The sequence below is a fragment of the Sarcophilus harrisii genome, chromosome 1, assembly GCF_902635505.1.
Source record: "Sarcophilus harrisii chromosome 1, mSarHar1.11, whole genome shotgun sequence".
Lineage (NCBI taxonomy): Eukaryota > Metazoa > Chordata > Mammalia > Dasyuromorphia > Dasyuridae > Sarcophilus > Sarcophilus harrisii.
In genome coordinates, this window is record NC_045426.1 from 667,618,742 (window position 1) to 667,640,280 (window position 21,539).

The window sequence follows — 21,539 nt, forward strand, 5'->3', positions numbered from 1 at the left end:
GGCGGACACAGAGGGGGCCACCTCCAAACTCCCACTTCTACCTGCCCAGAGAGCTCTGGAGCCCCGGGGGCCGGAGGGTGCAGACGGCGGACAGAAGGGGTTTGCATATATCAGTGAGACCAGACACAAGTCCTCAGTGCACAGGCGAGCTGTGGACCCTCCAAGAGGGGCAGCTTGTGGCCATTTCTGAATCCTGTCCATTCCTCCCCTGGATTCCTTTTCCCATTTGCTGGCCAAAGGCAATCAGGGGCTCAGGACTCCTGGGGATGGTCTTGGACTCTTAACAGAACCACCTGGGTCCTTGACTCCTCACCCGGCTGCTGGGGGAGCTGGGGCCTCCCCTCCCGTCCCAAGGAGACAAGGGCAGGGCCCAGCACCAACACTGACCTATTCCCAGCCCCCCCAGCCAGCCAGGGTGAAATGGAGCCCCTCCCAAGCCGGCACGGCCCCAGGTCTGGGAAGGGGCAAGGTCAGCACCTGAAGGAGCCCTTCCCAATAGGGTGAGGGGTGTAGAGGTGGTCAGGGTGGTCATACCAACCAGCCCCATTTCTCTGGATGTGGCCACAGGGGCTGAGGAATAGTAGTTTAAGGCCTGACCAACAGCTCCAGGGAACTGGGGCTTCAAGACCTGCCTGCCTTGCCCTTGGGAAGTCTCCGGCCTCCCAGGACAAGAGGAGGAAATCCCCCCGTGTACCCCTTTCGCCTGACTGAGCTGGGGTCTCCTCTTCTTTGTTCCCATGGGCCCAGCTGTATACCACCTTAATTCCCTTGGGGGTAAAGGCCCGTCCCTTACCAGTGTGAGGAGGAATTGGGGGGTGGGACTTGGTGGGATTAGGACTGTGGGTTCTACCTATGACTCTCCCTTTCACCCAGTTCCTGCCACTGACTGGGTCTCAGTTGCTCCATTGGTAAAATGGGGAGAACCAGCCCCCAATTTTGTAGCAAAAGAGCAAGGAAGTGTACAGATCCTCTGAGCTCTCAGCATGTAGGTCCAGCTGAGGTGAGAAGATCAGGGAAGGAGAAGGGGATGAAGGATATATTTATCCTTGGGGGCTGATTCTCTTATTTATAAACGAGGGCTTTTTGTTTTTCTGCCTGCCCCGCAATGCCTCAGCACGAAGGGTGGCTATTGGGCAGAAAAGGGAATAGGCTTCCACCCCTGGAGGTTCTCTGGAGGTGGCGGGCGTGCCATGAGGCTGGGGGCCCATGCGAGCTAGCAGATGGGCAAGTTCCCCTGAAAGCGGGGCTTCCCTCTTAGAAGGCCGACCGGAACCAAGCCTTAGAATTCTAGAATGTCAGAGACATGAGGATCCTTAGCAAAAGACCGGCAAGCCCAGCCTTCGACATTTACAGACCAAACGGAGAGCACAGGGAGGAAAGGGACTTTTCCCAAATCACCCACGGAGCCGCATCAGAGGCAGGAATCTCCGGCCCCAGGTCCAAGCCTTTCCCACCTCCTAGCCCGGAAGTCCCAGGCCCGGGCAGGGAAACAAGGCCGGCGGCTTGCCTGCACCTTGCCCCCCAAGGGCTCTCTCTTCTCCTCAGCAGAACTTTGGCCCTCCTGTCGCCCCCTCCCACCCCCCCACAGGGGAAGGAAGCCTTCCTAACCCCCAGCCCCTCCCTGACACCGAGAGGGGACGCCTGTGGCCGGCTCGGTCAGGAGGGGCCCAAGCCAGGGCCCGAGGGTCGACCTAATGGATCAGTAACCGCACTGGGGTCATCAAGGCCAGGCCTGGGGGGAAGGGTCCCTCTTGGGGCCAGGACTGAAGTTCTGGGAGCTGCCACTAGGAGGACAGCAGCGCTGGGAGATCCCGTAGGCAGGGGCACTGCCCGCTGCGGATGCTGCCAGCCCGGCAAGCCTGGATGCTGAGGCGCTCAGGGCAAGAGGGCACTTGGAGATTCCTGTGCGAGAGGGTACTAGGATGTGGCGAGCCTCCCAGCTCACCTGGGCAGCTCAGAGGGCAGTGGTGGGCCAGTCCCACCCACTGAGCCAGGCCCAGTAAGGCAGGATGCTCTGGTAACCCAAAAGGAGCCAGTTTGGCGCGGAGAAGAGGGCCAGGACGAGGGGAAGGAAGGAACCCTTAGGTTCAAATCTGGCTCCGGACCTATGGTCTGAAGGGCACTGAGCAAGTGACCTTCTGTCCCTGAGCCTCAGCGCCAGGCTGTGGTTGAGACCCCCCCCCCCCAGCACTGGCCAGCTCTGGATCCTTGGCTCCCATCAGCTGGGCCTGGACCCCAAGCGGGCAGGCCCTCACTGCTCCTTTGTCAGAAGAGTGAAAGGACTGAGGCTGGTACCAGCAAGTAAGCAAAAGGGAGGGTGGGGAGCAGGGCTGTCAGTCAGGATGCCAGCTGCTTCCTGCAGCAATAGGGGCAGGACATAAGGCATGAGAGAGGCCAGAGGAAGGAGCTCCAGGGAGGACAGAGCTGTCCCTGGACCCTCGACTCGGCTTCCCTTTCAGGGAGGAGGATGAGGGATGGCCAGTGCCTTTGCAGCTCTAAGGGGCCGGTGGTGTTCCCTGTCAGGGAAGAAGCCTAGATTATTCAGGACCAAAGGATCCCATGGGCAGGTTGGGGTGCCAAAGGGGCTCCCCAGAGCTCAAGGAAATTAGGCCCGACAGCACCCACTGCTGTCAAAGGGTCTTTTACTGTAATCAGTGTTCAGACAGATGGCAGGAGGCTGTCCCAGTCAGCAGGCTGAGTTCTTGGGGTCAAGGCAGACCTCAGTAAAAATGACCAGTTAGGCAAGTGTGGGTGGGGAAGAGGAGTGGATCGCCTTTTTTGCAAGGATAATTCAGCAGACTGTACTGGGGACATTTGGCCATTGGGGGGAAGGAAACTGTGATTCACAGGATTTAGGGGGGAAAAGGCCTTTTAGGGATCAATAGTCCAACATCCTCATTTAACCCATGAGGAACAGAGGAAGCAGCAGAACCCTCTGCTCCCAGAGCTACCACGTGGACCCCAGCAGCCCTGTGTCAGCTGTCCCAGAAAAGGAAAGGAGACAGGGCATGGGAACAAGAGTTTCTTTTCCCCTTTCCCCCTCCTCAGCTTGGGCCTGGGTCACCCAGCTCCCAGATTCTTTCTCCAGAGGAATTGAGGGTAAGGCTAGGACAAAAGCCTGGGCTGCCCTTTCTCTGTGTTCCTGGAGAGGGAGCTCAAGATGGACCCTAAAAACTGGTCCGACTGATGTCAGTGAGTGCAGCAGGAAGGCGGGGGGGGGGGGGGGGGGGGGGGGGGGGGGGGGGGGGGGGGGGGGGGGGGGGGGGGGGGGGGGAAGTCGTGTTTAGATCTGCAAGGGCCTCAGGTACAGGTGAGCAGACTGAGACCCAGAGATTGTCAATGGCCACATGGATGTCAAGTGGCAGATCTGGAATTGACCCCAAAGTCCCGATTCCAAAGCTAGCCTTCTCTGCCCCCACCCCCGCAGGGCAGGCTCAGCCTAAGGGACTCAGCTCTCGGCTAGACAAGGATGCCTCGGAAGTTAGGAGAGGCGCCCAGATCACAGGATTCGAGGATGGGGGGGACCCTAGGGAGTCTGTGGTCCAGGGCTGCTTCACCAGGGGTTTTGCCAATCTGATTTTGGTAGAACTGGTTTCCTCACAATGGCCCCAGTGGAGCTGTCAGGACGGATTCAAGCCCATCCTGCCCGACCCAGACACAGTCCACTACGTGACTAGATTTGGAGGAGAGACCTAGGTCTGAAGCCCAGCTCCCAGCACTGAACCTTGTAGATGGGGGTGGCTCCCAACGGCTCTTGGCCCACCGCAAAGGGCTGCTGTGGGGAAAGTGTCAGGAAAGCAGGGCCATCCTCACATGTGAGCTGCACCTCTACCCAGAACTCTGCCTTCCAGCCCTACCTGCCAGCTCCCAGGTGGGAGAGCCTCTCACCCAGAGCTCAAGGAGGCTGCCGATTCCTGCCTGTTCTAGTCGCGGTGACAGATGTATCACAAGACAAAGCCAGAAGGGATCTTCCTGACCCTGTGGTCCGATTCTCTCTACAGAAGACCCTTAGACCCAACGAAAGCAAACCATCTGCCTAAACTCACTGGATCTGAATTCGGCTCCTCTGAATCCAAACTAACTCATCTCTGTGTCAGCATGCCCCCCCTCTCCCCCGGCTGTTTCTGCAGACAGTGGCTGATCTCCACTGTTCTTACCCCACAGACCTCTGCAGGTAACCTCTGCCATGTCCTCCCACGTGATGGGGGCTGTCCGGCTAACCTTCCACTGCGTCAGACCTGCCCAAGTACTTCATGAAATACTGTCCCCCAACGTCCCCCACACCTCCCTGACCGGGCTGCCTTCCTCAATCCTGTGCAAGTACAGAAAGCAGATCCACAGGAAGGAAGGGGCTGGCTCTGTCTACATAACAATCCTCCCATTGGCTTCTCAGCTCCCTGAGGGAAAGACACCTTAGTCAGTCATCTCTGTGTTCCCCACAGTACAGGGTGCTAGAAAAAACAAACATCTGTGTCCTTAATGAGCAGCACTCGGAGAATGGGGAAAAGAAATGTTGGGGGTAGGGGATTTGTGGGTTCATTAGCAAAGATGAGTTGAAGAGTTCAATGCTCCTCAGGGAACATTCCGCCAACCTTCCCCTTGCCTTCCCAGAGTTGCTCAAGTCCCTACTATAATACAAGCAATAAAAAGTATGAAGAAATTGTTTATTTGGGGGGAGGAGGCTGTCTCTTTTTAAGGGAATTCATCAGTGGCCCAAGAGTGTCCCCACAGGCGTGAAGGATCTCTATAAAATATGGAATCCAGCAGACAGACAAGCCACAAAGATGCTGGAAATCCAAAGCCTGATGAGAGGGGAGGGAGAGAGGAGGGGCAGCATTTTTCAGCCTTATGTCTACCTTGTACCACATGGCCCAGGGACACAAGAGTGACAGACGGGGCTTCCCAAATGCCACGATTATTTCATGACCCTGTATTTCTAGGAGAGCTCTGCTAGAGAGACAGGCTAGACAGTGATGGCTAGTCTTCCCAGGGGGCCAGTGTTTGCCCTGGAACTTTGCAGAAAAGGCTTCTCAGCACCTAGTTAGCCACCATGGTTCCATTGGAGGACCTGAGGGTCTTGACTTTTGAAGGGTATGGGAAGCAGGGGGTGGGGAATTTGGGTTATTGGTTTTGTTGATTTCCCTTAAGAAAAACATTTTAAAACTTCTAGCAGGGGAGGTGGAGAAAAACAGGCCTTGAGCGGTTGTTCTGGCTCTGTCACTAATGAAAATGTTTGACCTGGCTAAGCGACCCCCTCCTGTGGACCTCAATTAAGTAAGGGAAGTTGAACTAGAATTGAATCACCAAATCACAAAGATCCTTTCCTGCTAATTTGAAATTAGAAATTCCTCCCAGCACTGACTCTCTGTGTTCTAAGGCCCTGCCAACTCTGACATCCTGTGTTCTACTGCTTCCCTCCAAAAAGCAGCACTGACTCCCTATATTCTAATTTTCCCCCCACAGCTCTGGCATCCTGGGTTCTAAGGGCCCTCCCAGCTTTGACATCCTGGGTTCTAAGGGTCCTCTCAGCTCTGACATCCTGTGTTCTAAGGGTCCTGCCAGCTCCACCACCTTGGATGTTTTGGGCAGCTTTGGCTCAAGAATATAGGAGCCAGAGTAGTACCCACTCTCTCTCTAGGAGGAGTTCCAAAAAAACTCTTTTTTATAGGAGTTCCCTCTGTCCAGGAAAAGGTTTTGAGCAGCAGCACAGGACACTGGTCATAAGCTTATTAACATGCGGGCACAGCCCTGAGACATGTGTCCTGCTGCCGCCTCCAGTCCCATGCAGGTCTCATGCAGGCGGCACAAAAGTCAGCCGGTGTCGATCCAGGTTTACAGAGAATGCAGACATCAGTACTATATACATGATGCAAAACAACACCCCCTCCCACCCCAGGTTCCTAGACGGTAATAAATAGCAAAAATCTACAGGGTCTCTTTGTAGTCACAGTATTTTCTACATGATGAGAGTGCAGTTTCCATTGGTTGGTTGCTTTTTTGCAAAAAAGTTGGCAAACACAACAGTCTTTCCTGGGAGAATGTTAGAAAAAACCAACTAGAAATCCATTGGCGGGCAAGAGTGTGGGAATTAACCCTTTGAGATAGAGAATGAATGTCATTCAAATGTCCTCGGCACCCAAATCAAAAGCAAATGGTTTCATTTTCTCCACTCAAGTAATTCCCTCATTAGTGGCTGAGGCTCCTGTTTCCTGTCTCAGGCTGGGAGCAGTGGTCCTGCAGCTTTAATTTCTTTGGCAGCTAAAAATCGAAGCCCCTTCCTTAACTTCCATGCTAGTCCCTAGTGCTGCTGCTCCCTTCTCTGACCTTTCCCATTCACCAAGATTCAAAACCAGCCCCAAACTAAAAATTTTCCAGACATGGAACATGGGTGACAAAAAGAAAAAAATAAAACATTTTATCAAACCATTCATCAGATCTCACCTATTATCCCAGTGATGAAAGGATGCTCAGTGGGCAAGATATGGAATATCCTGGCAGCAAAATCTATCTTCAGAGTGTTAGCAAGATGGCACCCAGTGTGACATTCAGTTTCTCAAAGGGTTAATACAAATAGCAGGACTGCCTCTGTCTTTGGGGTTGGAGACAAGGAATCCCTGTCTGTGCCTGTCATCCCCTTCTACATCACGCACCTCCAGAAAGGGACCAAACACAGAGAGAGAAAAAGAGAGAGAGAAGAGACAGAAAGAGAGAGCCAGAGAGAGAGAGAGAGAGAAAGAGAGAGAGAGAGAGAGAGAGAGAGAGAGAGAGAGAGAGAGAGAGAGAGAGAGAGAGAGGAGAGAAGAGACAGAGAGAAAGAGAGAGATAGACAGACAGATAGATATTGGCTAAATTAGATGGTCCCCAATGCCTTGTCTGAGAATTGCATCCAGATGGGTTATTTTATTAAGGCCATTTTTAAAAAGTTCTACTTACAATTCTAATAATAAACAAACTCTCTTATGTACATGTAGTTTTGTCTTTGTTTTTTTGTTTTTGTTTTTTAAAAAAAAAAGACCACATTCTCCAAGGTAGCATTTAGCAACATCATGTCCCTGTAAAAAACTATCCACCACACAATCTGGTTAGTGAATTGAACAAATACCTTCCAAACTGGATGCTTCATTAAGAGACAGTGGTTTAAAAAATATAACGCCTCACAAACAAGCATTTTCGTGCATAAAGTTTGGCTGGCCCAACTGGGTGGGGACACCAAGTCAATGAACAAACAGAATTATCAGGGAGCAACAAAACTTGCAGGAAGCACAGAAAATTTGCACAATACCTTTGGCTGTTCTGAAGGAAAGGACTGGGATCGTCTTTATGAAAGTAACTCAAGCTCTTATGGGTGTATGCCTCTTCCATTGGAAATGATCATTTTTGGGGGGGATAGGAGTAGGGGTAGGGGAGGTAAAAGTAGAGAAAAGAAAAAATAAACAGCATTAGCAGAGGAAAACAAGCAGGTGGCAGGAGCATGGTAGTTAGAAGTGGGCAAGATTTTTTTGAGCCTTAAATGGAGGAGATGGGGAGAGTCCTCCCTACTCTCCAGAGAGGAAAAAAAATGTTTCAGAAGTTCCTATTTTAAGAATAAAATGATCCTCTTCATGTCACCTTAGTGCAAATGATTAGAAAAGAGTCCAGAAGCATGAAGGAGGAAGGTGGTTACGGCCAGCATGGATGGAGGTATGGTTAAGGAGCTCGGCCTCCCCTGGATTTCTTGAAGCACACAGAAATCGAGCTATAACTCATGGCCTTCTTGGACTCCCCAAAAGATTGCCTCCTTCCCTCTCCCAGCTCATTTCAAACCAAAATGGGCAGGGAGCACCCCCTGAAGGAGAAGAGTTTGACAGTGACCTCTCCTATGGAATTCTGGTCAGCAATATGGGGAGGGGGGCAGGGAGGAGGAAATACAAAAGTAACTCTGATGTGATAAAGTTAAAAGGCTTTTTTTAAATTTTGGGGCAGTGGTATCCATTTGACAAAAATCATATTGAAATGAGCTGCCCTCTATGTATTCTTTTCATGAGCATTTACTACCAACTAGCTGAAAATAATACAATTTAAATGACAAAATAAGGGGGCCAGGAGAAGGGTCATAATTTGTCACATCCCATTATGGCAGACTGCTGAATGAAAAAACCAGCAGACTTCTTGGGACATGGAGGATTTGGGGAGTCTTGGTAAACAGTTAAAAACAAAACCAAACCTCAAATTCTTAAGTGTTTCAGAATCCCCCTTTATCTGTCTGGTCTGGCAAGCCTCGAGTCTAAGAGTATATGGAAGTTTCAAACAGGAACTTTTGGGAGTCAGGGAATGGAATGGGAAGAACAACTGAGCCACAAGCAGGAGTCCCAGCGGGACCCCACCAAGTCCTTGCAAGTCTCTTTGTAAAACAGGAGTTAAACTAGATGAAGAGTTCTGAACCTGGGATCAATGAACTTAAAAAAAAAAAACAAAACCCTTTGCTCATTCTATTTCAATATAATTAGTTTCCTTTAAATTGCCACATGTTTTATGTATTTGAAAACATGATTCTGAGAAGACTCCACAGGCTTCACCAGACTTACTGCCAAAGGGGTCAAGGATACAAAAGGCTGAGACCCCTGGGCCACAGGGTCTCTAAGGTCCCCCGCATCCGGGGTCTATGAGCCTATGGGAAGCTCTTCAACTGTTTCCACTATGGGCCTTCCCCTGGCTGTCAGCTATGCCGTCATGTCCCCAGGAGGCAAGACTGAGGAGGCTGACAGAAGCCCAGCCTGTGGAGGCCTTGACTAACTCACCACCTTCTGGCGCTGGAGACAAGCAGAATTTGGCAGGGCTGATCACTTATTTGGAGACATCAGAAAGGTAACATTCTTTATTTAGACTTAGACGTTGATGTGATTGTTTCTGGTTGAGAGTTGTTTAAAATTCCAGTTGGTTTAAAAATATAGACTATGATGCATATCATTTGGGGAATCAAAACACAAGTGGATGCACTGTACAGACCTACAGGGCATCAATGGCTCCATAGAGTTCGGTTATGTCTCGACTATCCAAATACTTAAATACAAAACAAAACAAAAACAGAAAAAAAATCACAAATTCCTTAAATAACAGTATGTAAAGTTAACTGAAAACACATAACAGGTAATGAACAATAATAAAAAATAGGTCAAAAATGCCCCACCTTTCCTTGGACTCCTCCCAAGAAGGAGCTCCTTCCATTCCTGCCCAGGATTTGTACCCCCAGGGTAGGACTGGAAAGGCTTGGCAGGGTGGGGGATAGGGAAGGGGATGAAGATGGGGCTGGGGAGAGGATGGAGATGAGGTGGGGTGGGGAATAGGGAAGAGTAACAAGAAAAGGGAAAGCAAGTAGATCTGTCCAACTTGGCCAAGAAGTCATTCTAGCTGCTTTAAATCTTCGGTTCTCTCCTTCATTTTCACCAGGTAATGAATTATAGTACTTTTTGTGTGCTCAGAAATATAAAAAGAAATCTCTCAAAATAGTGTTTATGTTTTGCTTTTTCACGCCCTCTCTCTCTTTCTCTCTCTCTTTTTGGGGGAGGGGAGTGCCCATCCAGCAAAGCCCTCTGGGATGGGTTTGCTCTGGCTGCTGCTCCCCGGTCTCAGAGAACACCGTTTTGCCAACGGCTTGAGAAAAGGCAGTGAGGGCTGAACCAGAGAGGAAACAAATCAGAAAACGCACAAGGCATATCCACATGGGGAAAGCTCCATTACACTAGGAAGCGGCTGTAACCAAGCAGTCAGGGAGTCAGAAGCCCCAGAGCTCTGCTCTTTCCACCTTGAGGGCTTGAGGAGGGGCCCCGGAGTCATCAGCCTGAGACTCAGAGCCTGGAGGCAGGAGGGGAAGGAGGGAGGGAGGGAGGGAAGGGACAACAGCGGAAATGGCAACTTGAGAGCACAAGGACGCCGGCCAATGGTTTTGGTATCTTACAGAGGGAGATTGCTCAGGCGGCGGGCACGCTGCTTCGGGTGGTGGCCACATATACCCCCCTCCTAGTGCAAGAACACATTCACAACCTCACGCTGGGACTCGGGCAGGAAGGCGGATGCAGGATCCAAACTCATTCAAATGGCAACGAGTAGACTGAACCAGAGGGTCCAAGATGGCACCGGGGGGTGAGGCTGGGGTGGGGGATGAGGAGGTGGCAGCACTGCAAGCTTAGAAAGACAAGCTTTACTCAATTGCATGGGGCAGAGCGGCTGCTCTTGGGAACCCTGGAATCGGAGCCCACTGACCCGTGGCTGCATTCAGTCCGGCTGGGCGCCAGGAAGGTGGCACGCTCCTAGGCTTGAGGTGTCTGCGCCCTACAGCCGGTCCATTCGGAAAGTGTCCTCTGTGGCGGGGTCAGCGAGGACCATGTCGGGATCGTTGAGCATGTGAAGTCCATCGAGCGTTAAAGGGTCAATCTTGAGTTCATCCAGGGGGAACTGGGAATCAGAATCAAAACTCACGTCGCCGACTCCTGCCAAAGTGCTGGTCAGTTCTTTTGATAAACTGGGGGGCGACTCCCCTGTCACTGGAACAGGAGACACAAAAACAGGGTTAGCTTCCCCACTCCAACATGACAACCCCGCCAGAGGGGAGCGGACCAACCAGCAAGAGGCTTCATGCTGCCCGTCTCCGGCGAGCCCGTGACAGAGAGAAGAGTTGATCCTGACAGGGCAGTATCTGGGCTTTTCACACCCTGCTGCTCTGCGCCTAGGGAAGGTGTGACTGTCTTCCACGGGAGGCGGGCCTCCGGCCTTGGGGGAAGAGACCGAGGTAAGGGCCGAAACCACACCTGGAGCTGCCTTTGTGAGTGAGATCCAGGGAGAGGGACCTCAGAAAGGGCATTAGAACACAGAACACGGAGAGAGTGCAGAGCTGAGACGGCTGTTAGGCAGCCGGGGCCTGGCCAGGAAGGAGTCTTTACACCAACCCAAATCGCTCATGAGCCCTGAGCCGCTTCCCTTAAGATAAAACACATGTGTTAACATAGAGTAAAGTGAGTCAAGGGAAATTCCATTCTTCTCTCTGTAAAATCAAACCCCTGGCACAAGGGGGTGGTGTTTGCTGTCAGCAAACCATGAGTACTCTCTGCCTGTATCTGGCTCAATGGTCTCTAAATGGCCACCTGGTAATGGATCGAGATGGTGCTCCTCTAGCACAGCACTGCTCTCGTGGGAGCGGTCTTCTCCTCCAGGAGGCCACGAGACACTACATAAGAAGCCCTGGCCTGGGAATCCAAAGACCTGCTAGAATCTGACTCCTTGGGGCAAGCTCTGGGCAAGTCTCGGTGGGCCTTGGGTTCTTCATCTGTAAAACACTTACCAGATGCCAGTTCCCAGGGAACAGGGAAAATCCAGGGACCCTGGTCTCTGGGCAGAAAAGCCTGCTGCCATAAAAGGGGGGCTGGCACGGGCCACAGCTCCTCCACGCCAGGAATGCAGGGCCAAGTCACCCAGTCTTTAAAGGGTGCCCTATGTACCACTTTCTCCAAGAAGTTTCAGCATATTGATACAAAACCAATTTCAAGCCCAACCCCCACTACAACTCATTCTTATGCCAACGGCTAGACAGACAGACCGACAGATAGACAGACCAACAGAGAGATGGACAGACCGATAAACCAGCAGACAGACAGAAAGAACCACCAGCACAACTCATTCCTATGCCAATAGATGGAGAGACAGATGGACAGACAGATTCCCCAGCACAACTGATTCCTATACCAATAGATAGATAGTTAAATAGATGGACAGACAGACAGATATAGACCAATCAACAGGCAGATAGAAAGAACCACTAGCACAACTTATTCCTATGCCAACAGACAGAAAGAAAATGTAAACATGTAACAATACTATAGTTTATTTGCATTTCTGTAGCTATATCTGCATAGTTCTCATCTTAAGGAAACATTCATTTCATTGCATTTCAACATTCATTCATCAAACGCCAGCTAGGTACAAGGCATTGTGTCAGGCATTTGAGAAAAATAGACAAAAACAAAAGTCCCTCAAGGAGCTTATTTTCTACTGGGAAGAAGTAACAGGTTTGTTACTTCATCATCACCATCATGAAAAATACAACCACCAGAGTGCTACACTGTAGCTGATTGCCTAAGAAACAGTAGGGATGATGACAGTGATGGATGCTGGTAACAGGTGAAGATGGTCAGTGGGAGGGATGGTGCTGATGGGGGAGGGGATGATGCTGGTGGGGGAGAGGATGGTGCTGATGGGGGAGGGGATGATGCTGATGGGGGAGGGGATGATGCTGATGGGGGAGAGGATGGTGCTGATGGGGGAGGGGATGGTGCTGATGGGAAAGGGGATGGTATTGGTGGGGGAGGGGATGGTACTGATGGAAGGAGGGGATGGTGGTAGGGGGAAGGGGTAATGTTGATGGGGCGCCAGGGGACAGTGCTGAAGGTGACTAGGGATGGCAAAGGAGGAGAGTTGTGGCAGTCTGGCCTCAGGTTCTGAGGGGAGAAGGAGAAGCTTACCTGTAAGGATGATGTTGGGGATGTTTCCGTGGCTTGAGTAGTTTAGCTGCTGTGAATCTTGAAGGCTGCTGTGACTCCCTGTCAGTCCCATCATGGCAGCCTGGGAGTAGTTAAGTGTGGAGCAGGGGCTGTACAGGCTGTTAGAGCTGATAGCGTTTTCAATCATATTAAACTGTTCCAGCTGAAGATCAAAGCACAAACCAAGCGTTACCCGAACCACATCAGACCAGAGAATCTCACCGCCATGTCCAGCTCAGACTGCACACAAATTTCCCCCAGAGGACAAGCCAGTACATGCTCTAACCAGTTTCTAGGCTCTTTTTTACCTGTGTCTTTTTCCATCCAATTCAAGTGGATTAAATGCTTGTTGAATGAATGAATGAATGAATGATGATGGGTTCTGCTGGTATTTTTAAAGAGCTGCAAACCCTAGCAGAAAATGCACTATACTTTTTCCAGAGTAGGAAAGGGCAGGAAAGGCACTGCCTTGGGGCGCTGTTTTGGCATCTCTCGATGCCCGTTCGCACCAAGGCAGACGTGCCCCAGCTCAGGCCCCAGTACCCTCTGGGCGAGGCTTCGACCCGACTCCTTGGAGGACAAGGTGCAGATGTGGGGTGCCAGCTGCCCGAGGGAGGGAAACAAAATCACCTACGTGGTGCCCGCTGTCCGGGAGATCTCTCACCCTCCTCACTTAGAGAGCGCTCCTCAGGCAACGCCCCACTTGGCCCTTCACAGTTCAGCCCCGAAAGGAGCAGGGATCCAGAGTCACTTTGCAGACAAGGAACTAGAACACGCTCCCCTTGGGTTAAAGGATTCGGCCACAGTCACAAAGCTAGAACATGACAGAGCCAGCACTTGAACCCAGGTCCTTGGATTCTGAGTCAGAGCACCTCCTTGCCATGTCCCTGACTCTCGTAAGGTCCAGCAGGCCAACTCTGACATCAGGAAGTGGGGGGGCTTTAGAGGCCACTGAGAACGAGCCTTTCTGAGGCCCAAGGAGGTCACGCATTCCTGGGAGCACAGATCTCAAGCAAATGCACTCGGAGGCCCAAGGCCACTTAATAAATGAGAAGACTGAGTCCGGAGTCCTTAACTCCACCTCTCTTTAGCCCAACCTCGTGGCTGCTGAGAAGAGCCTCCATATTACGTAGGATGACATGGCCTGGGATTCAGGAGACCTGGGTTCCAATATTGATTCTGCTATTGCGTTCGTAGCTTGTGGTTTTAAGTCGCCGGGCCTCCCTGGGGTCCCTGTTAGACCAGGGGATTTCAAAGGTCCTTTTTTCTAGCTATGAAAGCTTCTCTCTCACGTGACAACCCTTCTAAGTGAGAGCTGACAGCCTGGAAGTTGGGATCAGACCTCGTGGTCCAGGTTTGGTGGCCACAGCCATGGAGGGAAGCAGAAAGTGGCCATTCCGAGCAGGAAGCGTACGGGGCTCACCTGATGGGACAGGGCATTAGCCTGCCTTGCTGTCATCTGCTGATCATAAAAGGAGTCCCCAAAGACGCTGCCCAGGACGGAAGAGTGCTGCAGATAAAAAAGAGTCCTGCTGTTGTGAGATCCCCCACACCTGGCAGGCCACTGACGAGAGGGCAGGCCGCCGAAGCCACCCAGAGAGGCTCTGCTCTGAGGCGGGCTCAGCCAACCTAACCGACAAGACTCAGACTGCGGCCCGATGAGGGCCGGGACAAACAACAAAACGTCCTCAAGGAGCTTACAGCTGCTGGGAAAGGGCTGGTTCTTCACTACAACTACAGCTAACAGAATGCTACAACTGCCAGTGGGGGGAGAACCACGTCTCCCCAGCAACTTTCTCCCCCGGGGCACAGAGCAAGACTAGCCATGCTTTCTGCAGAGGTGGGCCAGGCCCACCCTGAGCTAGTGACTCTCCCACATCCCCTAACTTCATGGCCAGCCCTGGCAAGGCCACAAAGGGCCTTTGGACCAGGTTGCTGCTCTGGGGACTGCCTTCTAAGGGTCAGAACACTGGCTCAGGAAGTCAGCTCGGCCCACGAGGGTGCCCAGCACACGCTCCTGGGAGAACAGCCCAACTCCCTGGAATCTCCAGGAAGGAAAGCCTATATGCTCCTCAACTGATCTTCTCCATCTCAAAATGTACAGGATACTTCAAGGACAGAAACGGACAAACAATGAGGTGACAGCTGAGCTCAGTCACTCAGGAGGAACTGTGCCATCTCCGTAATTTCTGACTTTACAGAAAACTCATCATTCAAACCCTGGCTATCATCCTATCCCTTTTGCCCCGAGGACTATCCCACAAATGAGCCGAAGCAGTTCCTCCTGCTCATGTTCTCTACATTACGATGGGAGCTGTAGAGAAAGGGTCTAGAAGCCTGGAAGGGAAGATATTAACTATCATGACTTCTGACATCACTGAATCCTAGATCTACAGCCTGTGAGGAACTCCCTATTCAACATCCTTGACAAACTTGAAGAACTCCAGCTGTAGGGAGCTCACTACTTCCCAAAGCAGTCAGTCTCTTCCAGTATAAGAAAGCTTTGATGGTTACAAAGCTCTATTTCATCTGGAGCTGGAATCTGACTTCCTGTTACTTCTCTTCTTCAGTGGATTCTGTCAAATTTCCAGTTAAAATGACTGAAATCCAACCACAGCATAAGAATTTTTCCTTCAATGATCAGGATAGAAATAAAAATTTTAGAAACTATCACCCACCTAGCAAGGATGAACATATAATTCAGGAACAGAATGACACTGTGTGGCCACATTGCAAAGATTACAAAGATAATGGGATACAAGCACACAGTTAAAGACCATGAAGTCATTTCAGCAAACAAAGGCTAGAAAAACATACAGCAAACTTTTTTCCAGAATTCTTCCCTCTAGACTGCATGTGCGCGTGCGTGCATGCACGCACACACACACACACACACACACACACACCCCTATGTGTCAGCCAGAATCGTCCATGAAGGCCTCTTCCAACAGCTCTTTGTAAGAGGGAATAGATGTCAAGCTTACAGAACACCTGCCTTTACAGAGCTATTAAAATAAGAAGAAATCCCAACAAGTGAAGCCTGCTGAAGGATGCCCACACCATGCTTGGAGACCCGTTGTTTGGGACAAACACCTCACATCCTAGTCCTCCCAAGCAGGCTGAGCCGGGGGAGGCAGGAGCCAGGTGCACTCTGGGTGGGCAGGGGTGACTGGGAGTGGTTCCCCAGAATATCAGATAATTATACGGGAGACCCAGGAATTCATAACCCAGACAATTGATTGGAATTCCAGCCGAATCTCTAAGGCAGACAGTACTGGGACAGGGTGCTGCTGGAAAGGCCTGAGAGAAAGTCCTTCCCAGAGAGGTCACTTCTCAAGCTTGACTCAGCCCAAGCTGCAGCTGAATGCTCCAGAAAAGGGAATCAAAGTTAATGGTCAAAGATCTGGGTCCAAATCTTGGTTCTACCACTTACTAAGAATAGGACTTTAGATGAGTCCTTGTACTCTCTCTCTGAGCCTCAATCTGCTAGCTTGTAAGAAAAAAGATGGACTGGGAGATGTCTGAGGTAGTTTACAGCTTTAAAATCTTAAGATTTCAAGAAACTTTTTTTTCTTTTTCACCCAGTTTCAGGATCATAATGGCTAATAATGGCTTACAATTTGCCAAGTACTTTCACATATCAACCCAGTGTAACTTTGCTTGCAGCCTTCCATCTCAATCCCAATTGGGATGATTTTCCAGGGGTTCACCTGGAGAAGGGTGAAACAGTTGTGGGAACACTGTACTGCTCAGCCAGGAATGGCTGGCACTGAATGTCAACTTCAACTCTGATTTTTGTGACTGTATGAGAAGATAAGAAAACTCACTGATTGGCTCGACTAGAAGAGAGCAGCCATTCTGGCCATCTTTTTGTTAGTTTTCCTTAAAGATGGCATATCTCCACGAAGAGGGGATAAGAGGAAGGGTAAAGAAGGAGAAACTCACTCATGGTCACTGGGTACATTACAGGAGATGACCTCTTCCAGCTCAGACAAGAGAACTTCCCTGAGCCTCTTGTCTAAAGGCAGGGCAATGGATGGACATACTACCTTTTCCAGAGTTCAGCTGAATAAAAATCCAAAAAGTTAGAAAACATTCTATAACAGCCAGAGCTCAAAGGGTTTAGTCGATGGCATCAGGCTGATCAACACTATACAAAGGTTTGCAAAGGGAAAGTTCCTTCCACGTGAGAAGTAGATGTCAAGAAAGAGCACAACCAGCAAACAAAAATGGAGAGAGAAAAGTAGCCCACTTAAAGGCACATCTCCTATGAATAGGTCTATCTGAAGGAGTCACAAAGGCTTGGAATAGGGATATATAATCCAGATGAGGATGCTCTAAAGGCATCAAACCCTGAGAAAAACCAGAGGGAGGATCACTGCTCCTCTAGAAGTTATCCCATGGCTCAATGGAGAATATGATGTATATTAGATACCGACTTGGCCAAATCTCTCCTTTCAATGAAACCACTTAAGTCACATGCACCTACCTAGTGGGTGTAATCCTCCAGTTTTCAAAAAGGACTCTAGAACAAACCATTGACTAGGTATAAGGATCAGGTAGGTTTCGGTAAGTGCCCTTTCTGTATTTTGGGGAGGTGTTAAATAGTCAGTGGCAGGTGGCAGGGGATAAAGAGGGGAAAGGGCAGGCCTTATGACCCGATGGAGGAGAAACTCGGGTCTTTGTGTGACTGAAGAGGAGCTGGGGGGCTCCTCTATTTGGGCCATCCACAGGGTCTTAAAGCCCACCATTAGAGCCATCCCTTTGGGTTAACTAATGGGCTTTCAGGGAATCCCCAGGGTGGGGAGTGAACCTTATGATTCTGCTGGACTGGTTTCAGAGGATGAGAGGGCACTAAAAATGCACGCCCTATCTACTTCAGCTGGATTGCGACAAGACTAATACTGAGCAGCTCAAACAGTGAAGTCTGCCCAAAAAGCAAAGGGGGAAGCATGTTCTATTGTGCTCTCTGAGGTGGCGAGGAGAAGATTCTCCTCATTTCTCTTGGCCTGTGGGAAACAGAACCAAACAAACAAAGTTGCAGCATTTCAGTCTCAATGGCCAACATCAATGCTAGTCTAGGACTTCTTGAATTTGCCTGGCCTGTAGGAAATAGAGCCGGACATAGCAAAATTATAGTTTCAATGTCAAAAGATTCTTGGTCAAATAGCAGCTCAGGAAAAGAAAAGGGAGGCAGGACCCATTAGCATGGGGGGTGGGGAAGAGATGTGTGACCTCTGGGAATGCTTATGTCAATGGACTTTTTTGGCCTATCTCTGGCATATGCCCCAGGAGAGGGAAGGAGAAATGGAACACCAGGACCTGGATGACCCTGAGCAAGCTCCTTGGTTGGCTGCACAAGGTAGCGCTGCTTACAAACCCCCAATAATTAAAACCTGGGATCCACAAGTTGGATCCTGGGAAGGAGAGGGCCTTCCAGTATCTTGGATACACCATGGCCAATGGCCATGAGGCAGCTATCAGAGCAGACTCCATGGCAGGCCTGGGGAGTAGGTACAGAGGTTCGATAAGTATTAGGGGTCACTGGGAGGAGGATCCATGCAGCTTCCAGTGATAACTCCTTTGTGATTTAATTCTTCCGTAGGCCTCGGTTTGCTCTAGACCAGCTCTTTGAGTTTAGCTTTCTGGACCGCAGTTTTCTCACTTATATCCTCAATCTGTCTAACTCAGTGGCTCTTACAGAAATTATTCTACTGGGTTGGTGATGTCATCAATTTGGAAGTTCCCTGCAATGATGCAGATCCCAACAGTCTTGTTATAAAAAGAGCACTTCAGGCAATAGAAAGCACTTGTAACTGTGGGCTGGTATTGGTAATTATGGCTCTTGTTAATAAAATCCCAAGAGGATCCAGGTATGGCTTGAGATTGGTCCAAAGGGAAATGCATCTTAGTGCCACAAGAACCTTTTGGACGAGGGCCCGGGTGTAGAGGAGCGTACTCATGAGCCGAGTCTGCCTGGGCAATGGCTCTGGGACCACGGGGTAGCCGGGGGGTGCTAGATGGCCAAGACCGGGCACCGAGGCTCGGGCAGGCCTGCAGACTCCCAGCTGACTAAAGCAGCAGCACCTAGGGCCAGAAGTCTGCATCAGGGTCCTGAGTCCCAGGCCGCACCGCTAGGTGCTGAGGTCTCCATTTCCTCAGATATCAAATGGAAACAGGAACCCTATTACAGCTCTTTTCCCTCAGTCACTGGGAGGAAGTATGTCTGAGAAGCCCAAAAGCGCTGCAGAAAGATGGCTCTTCCCTGTCCTGTGATCAGATCTGCTCTCTCCAGCCCCTCACTCTCCTCTCTCTCTCAGCGGTCTTGCCTGACAGGACGTAGCAGAGACAGGCAAAACATTCCCTCACCCTCAGCCTTCTTAGGCCCGATTCAGGCCTTGAAACCTCTCCTAAATACCAGAGACCTCCATTATACAAGGGTTAATCCCTGAGGTGGACGGCCTGGCCGGTGGCTGCAGTGACAGCCCCTGGGCCAGGTGCTGGCATAGAAAAGGCAGATGCATTAGAACAGTCTTCACTGACACAATCAAGTTCCAACCTCGACTTTTGGTCCCCAGCCCATGCTGCTTCTAAGTCAGTGCCATTTGTAAGGTCCCTAGAGCCAATGGCACCATGGATACCATGGGATTCAGGGGCATCCCAGGACGGAGGAAGAGAAGCCTGGTCTCCCGAGCCCTGGGGCTGGGGGCCAAGGCCCTTCTTCTGCGTTCTAGGTCATTCTCCTCCTGTGACAGCCCCTAACTCTGACATCATCTTTGTCATACTCCCAAGCAAGCGCTTCCCCTTTCAAATGCTACTGCGGAGGCCTAGGGCTGATGAGGGAGAGCCTGGCCGAGCCACATTTCCCAGTGTGTGGGAAGAAGCGGCCTCGGGGGCTGGGGAAACACTCGGCATCTCAGTGGGACCAGACAGGATGAGACATCAGTGAAGCATGAGGCACAGACAGTGACAGTGAGTGACCATGGGTTGGCAATGGACATACTGGAGACGAGAAGCAAGGCTTGTGCAAGCACAGAGTCCCTTACTTGAGGGGAGCTGCCAGGAGAGAAGCCTTGATTGGAGACAGGAGAAGTGGGAGACTGGTTGGCTGGGGAGCCAGCATTACTGCGGTACTGCTGGAGTGAACCCTACAGAACAACACAGAATTAAAGACCATGGGATCGATGGAAGGTTGAAAGGTTACATGCTTACTGGTGCAGAGCTGGAGATTCCAAGCCTGGAGGATACAGCCACACAGCGAGCAGGAGCCTGGGCCCACTGGCAGGGCCGGTAGGTCAGGGCAGGATCTCAATTACGTGGCTCATCCAGGACAGTAGAACCCCATTACCACATTCTTTTCTGGCTGTACTCTCACATGCTCTCAGAACAGTGCTTAAAAAAAAAAAACCTGCTACAGCTATCACCCATCTGGTTACAAGGTAGGACTCAGAGTGATGTCACTGATACTAGATCAGAAAGGGGTTCTACTGTGTGTACAGCCTGCTGGCCAAGAGAAGCTGGGTTCAGTTTAAACTCTCAATACCTTTCACTTCCAGTCTATCCCAGCCCCCCCACCCCCATCCTGCTTTCCCCACCCCTTCCCACCCCTCTGTGCTTCAAAGACAGGGCTGAACACCACAGCAAGTCCCAACACATATACTAATTCACTTAATACATACTAACTCCAGAGCCTTACAACACTCTTCCCACCTAGAGGCTCTACTGATGGTGCTTTCCAAATTCCATCCTTTATCCTTGAACATATTTTAACCTGTTCCTTTTGATATCCATTTAACAAAGGTCCCTTTTGTCTCGGGGCAGCCATGGTCAGGACTTAGGTGGCCAGGTTATTCAAGCCTGGTGAGTTAGGGTTAGATGAAGGGCCCAGGATTAAAATGATTCCTCACATTCTCTCGGAGGCTCCTGGGAGTGAGGGTTTATTCCAAGGTACCCAGACCAGGGGATCCCCAACCATCTTGAAGCTCCCTTCTAAGACACTGCTCTGGGAATTCAGGTACAAATGGTTTACTTGCAAATGGGAAATTTTGCAAGGAATTAAACTACTTTCACACATGTCTTCCTAGGAGAAGGCAAAGTACCATGTGGGAGCAAACCCACTCAGTGGTAAACAAGAATCAGCACTAATTAAATGGGCAGGAGAGTTCCTAGAAGCCTCTTGTTGGGACTGCTTGGAACTGCTCCAGATGAGGAGAGCTCCCTGTCAGAAGCTGGTGACAGAGATGCCTGAGGACCTGCAGACCCTTCAGTGATACTATGCACGGTATCCTGAAGTCTCATTCAGGACTTGAAAATGCCATGGATTGATTCCAGTTATTTCCACAAGATGCAGAGAGCTGATCTTGGAAAGATCTGGATTCAAGTTTTGTCTTTAACACCTGTGGGCTGATGCTGGGCAAGTCATTTAACCCTCAGGTTCTACCAGCCAGCCTTGAAGAGCCAGTGTCCTTATGCCAATGAAATCACAAGTCCAATCCCTATCTCTATATATCTATTGCCATTACTTGAAAATAAAACTCAGACGCTCTGAATTTCCAGGATTTGGCTCTTTTTATGTGTGAAAAGATTGAAAGCAAATACAGAACATTTTGACTGGATTCTGCAGAAATTTACACCTAGATGGGCCAGTATGCAGGTTCAGATTTGTCCTATATATTTTTTTTCTCTTTCGTATCCCAATACCTACTCTCCATTGGGACCAGGGCTGGCCAAAGCAATGGCCTCCCTTATCAGAGACCACATGAAACGGTGGGCTCTTCTGTCAAGCGAAAATGGCAATTCCCTTCACTCCTGTATCTCTCTGGAGCTGCCTAAAAAGCCCTAGTGGTTGGTCTACAGCACTTGTCATTTGCCTTATACCTGTAACCTTCCCATTGAGGATAGTGGAGAATGGGGCACAGCACCAAGTGCCAATCGAACTCTCAGGTTTTGGTGGGCACCCCAAGGTGGAGAAAAGTACTTCTTTGTATTCTCTTGTGGGACATTCAGCCAAAGAAAAGGGCCCTGACTATG

General features: G+C 50.4%; 1 protein-coding gene across 7 annotated transcripts in view; it reads right to left on the bottom strand.

Annotated features, from left to right (window-relative positions):
* Positions 1 to 8,839: 8,839 nt before the first annotated feature.
* Positions 8,840 to 21,539, bottom strand: part of CRTC1 (CREB regulated transcription coactivator 1) — a 113,532-nt gene continuing 100,832 nt past the window's right edge. For 3 of the 7 annotated variants that reach the window (XM_031948181.1, XM_031948180.1, XM_031948179.1), the window contains 4 exons: positions 19,556 to 19,657; positions 13,933 to 14,019; positions 12,492 to 12,672; positions 8,840 to 10,520 (listed from right to left, as the gene is read on the bottom strand). In XM_031948181.1, coding sequence (XP_031804041.1) covers positions 10,309 to 10,520; positions 12,492 to 12,672; positions 13,933 to 14,019; positions 19,556 to 19,657 — 582 coding nt within the window. In that variant the 3' untranslated portion in view covers positions 8,840 to 10,308. The remainder of the gene's footprint in view (positions 10,521 to 12,491; positions 12,673 to 13,932; positions 14,020 to 19,555; positions 19,658 to 21,539) is intronic. The other 4 variants (XM_031948184.1, XM_031948182.1, XM_031948183.1 and 1 more) reach the window with 3 other exon arrangements.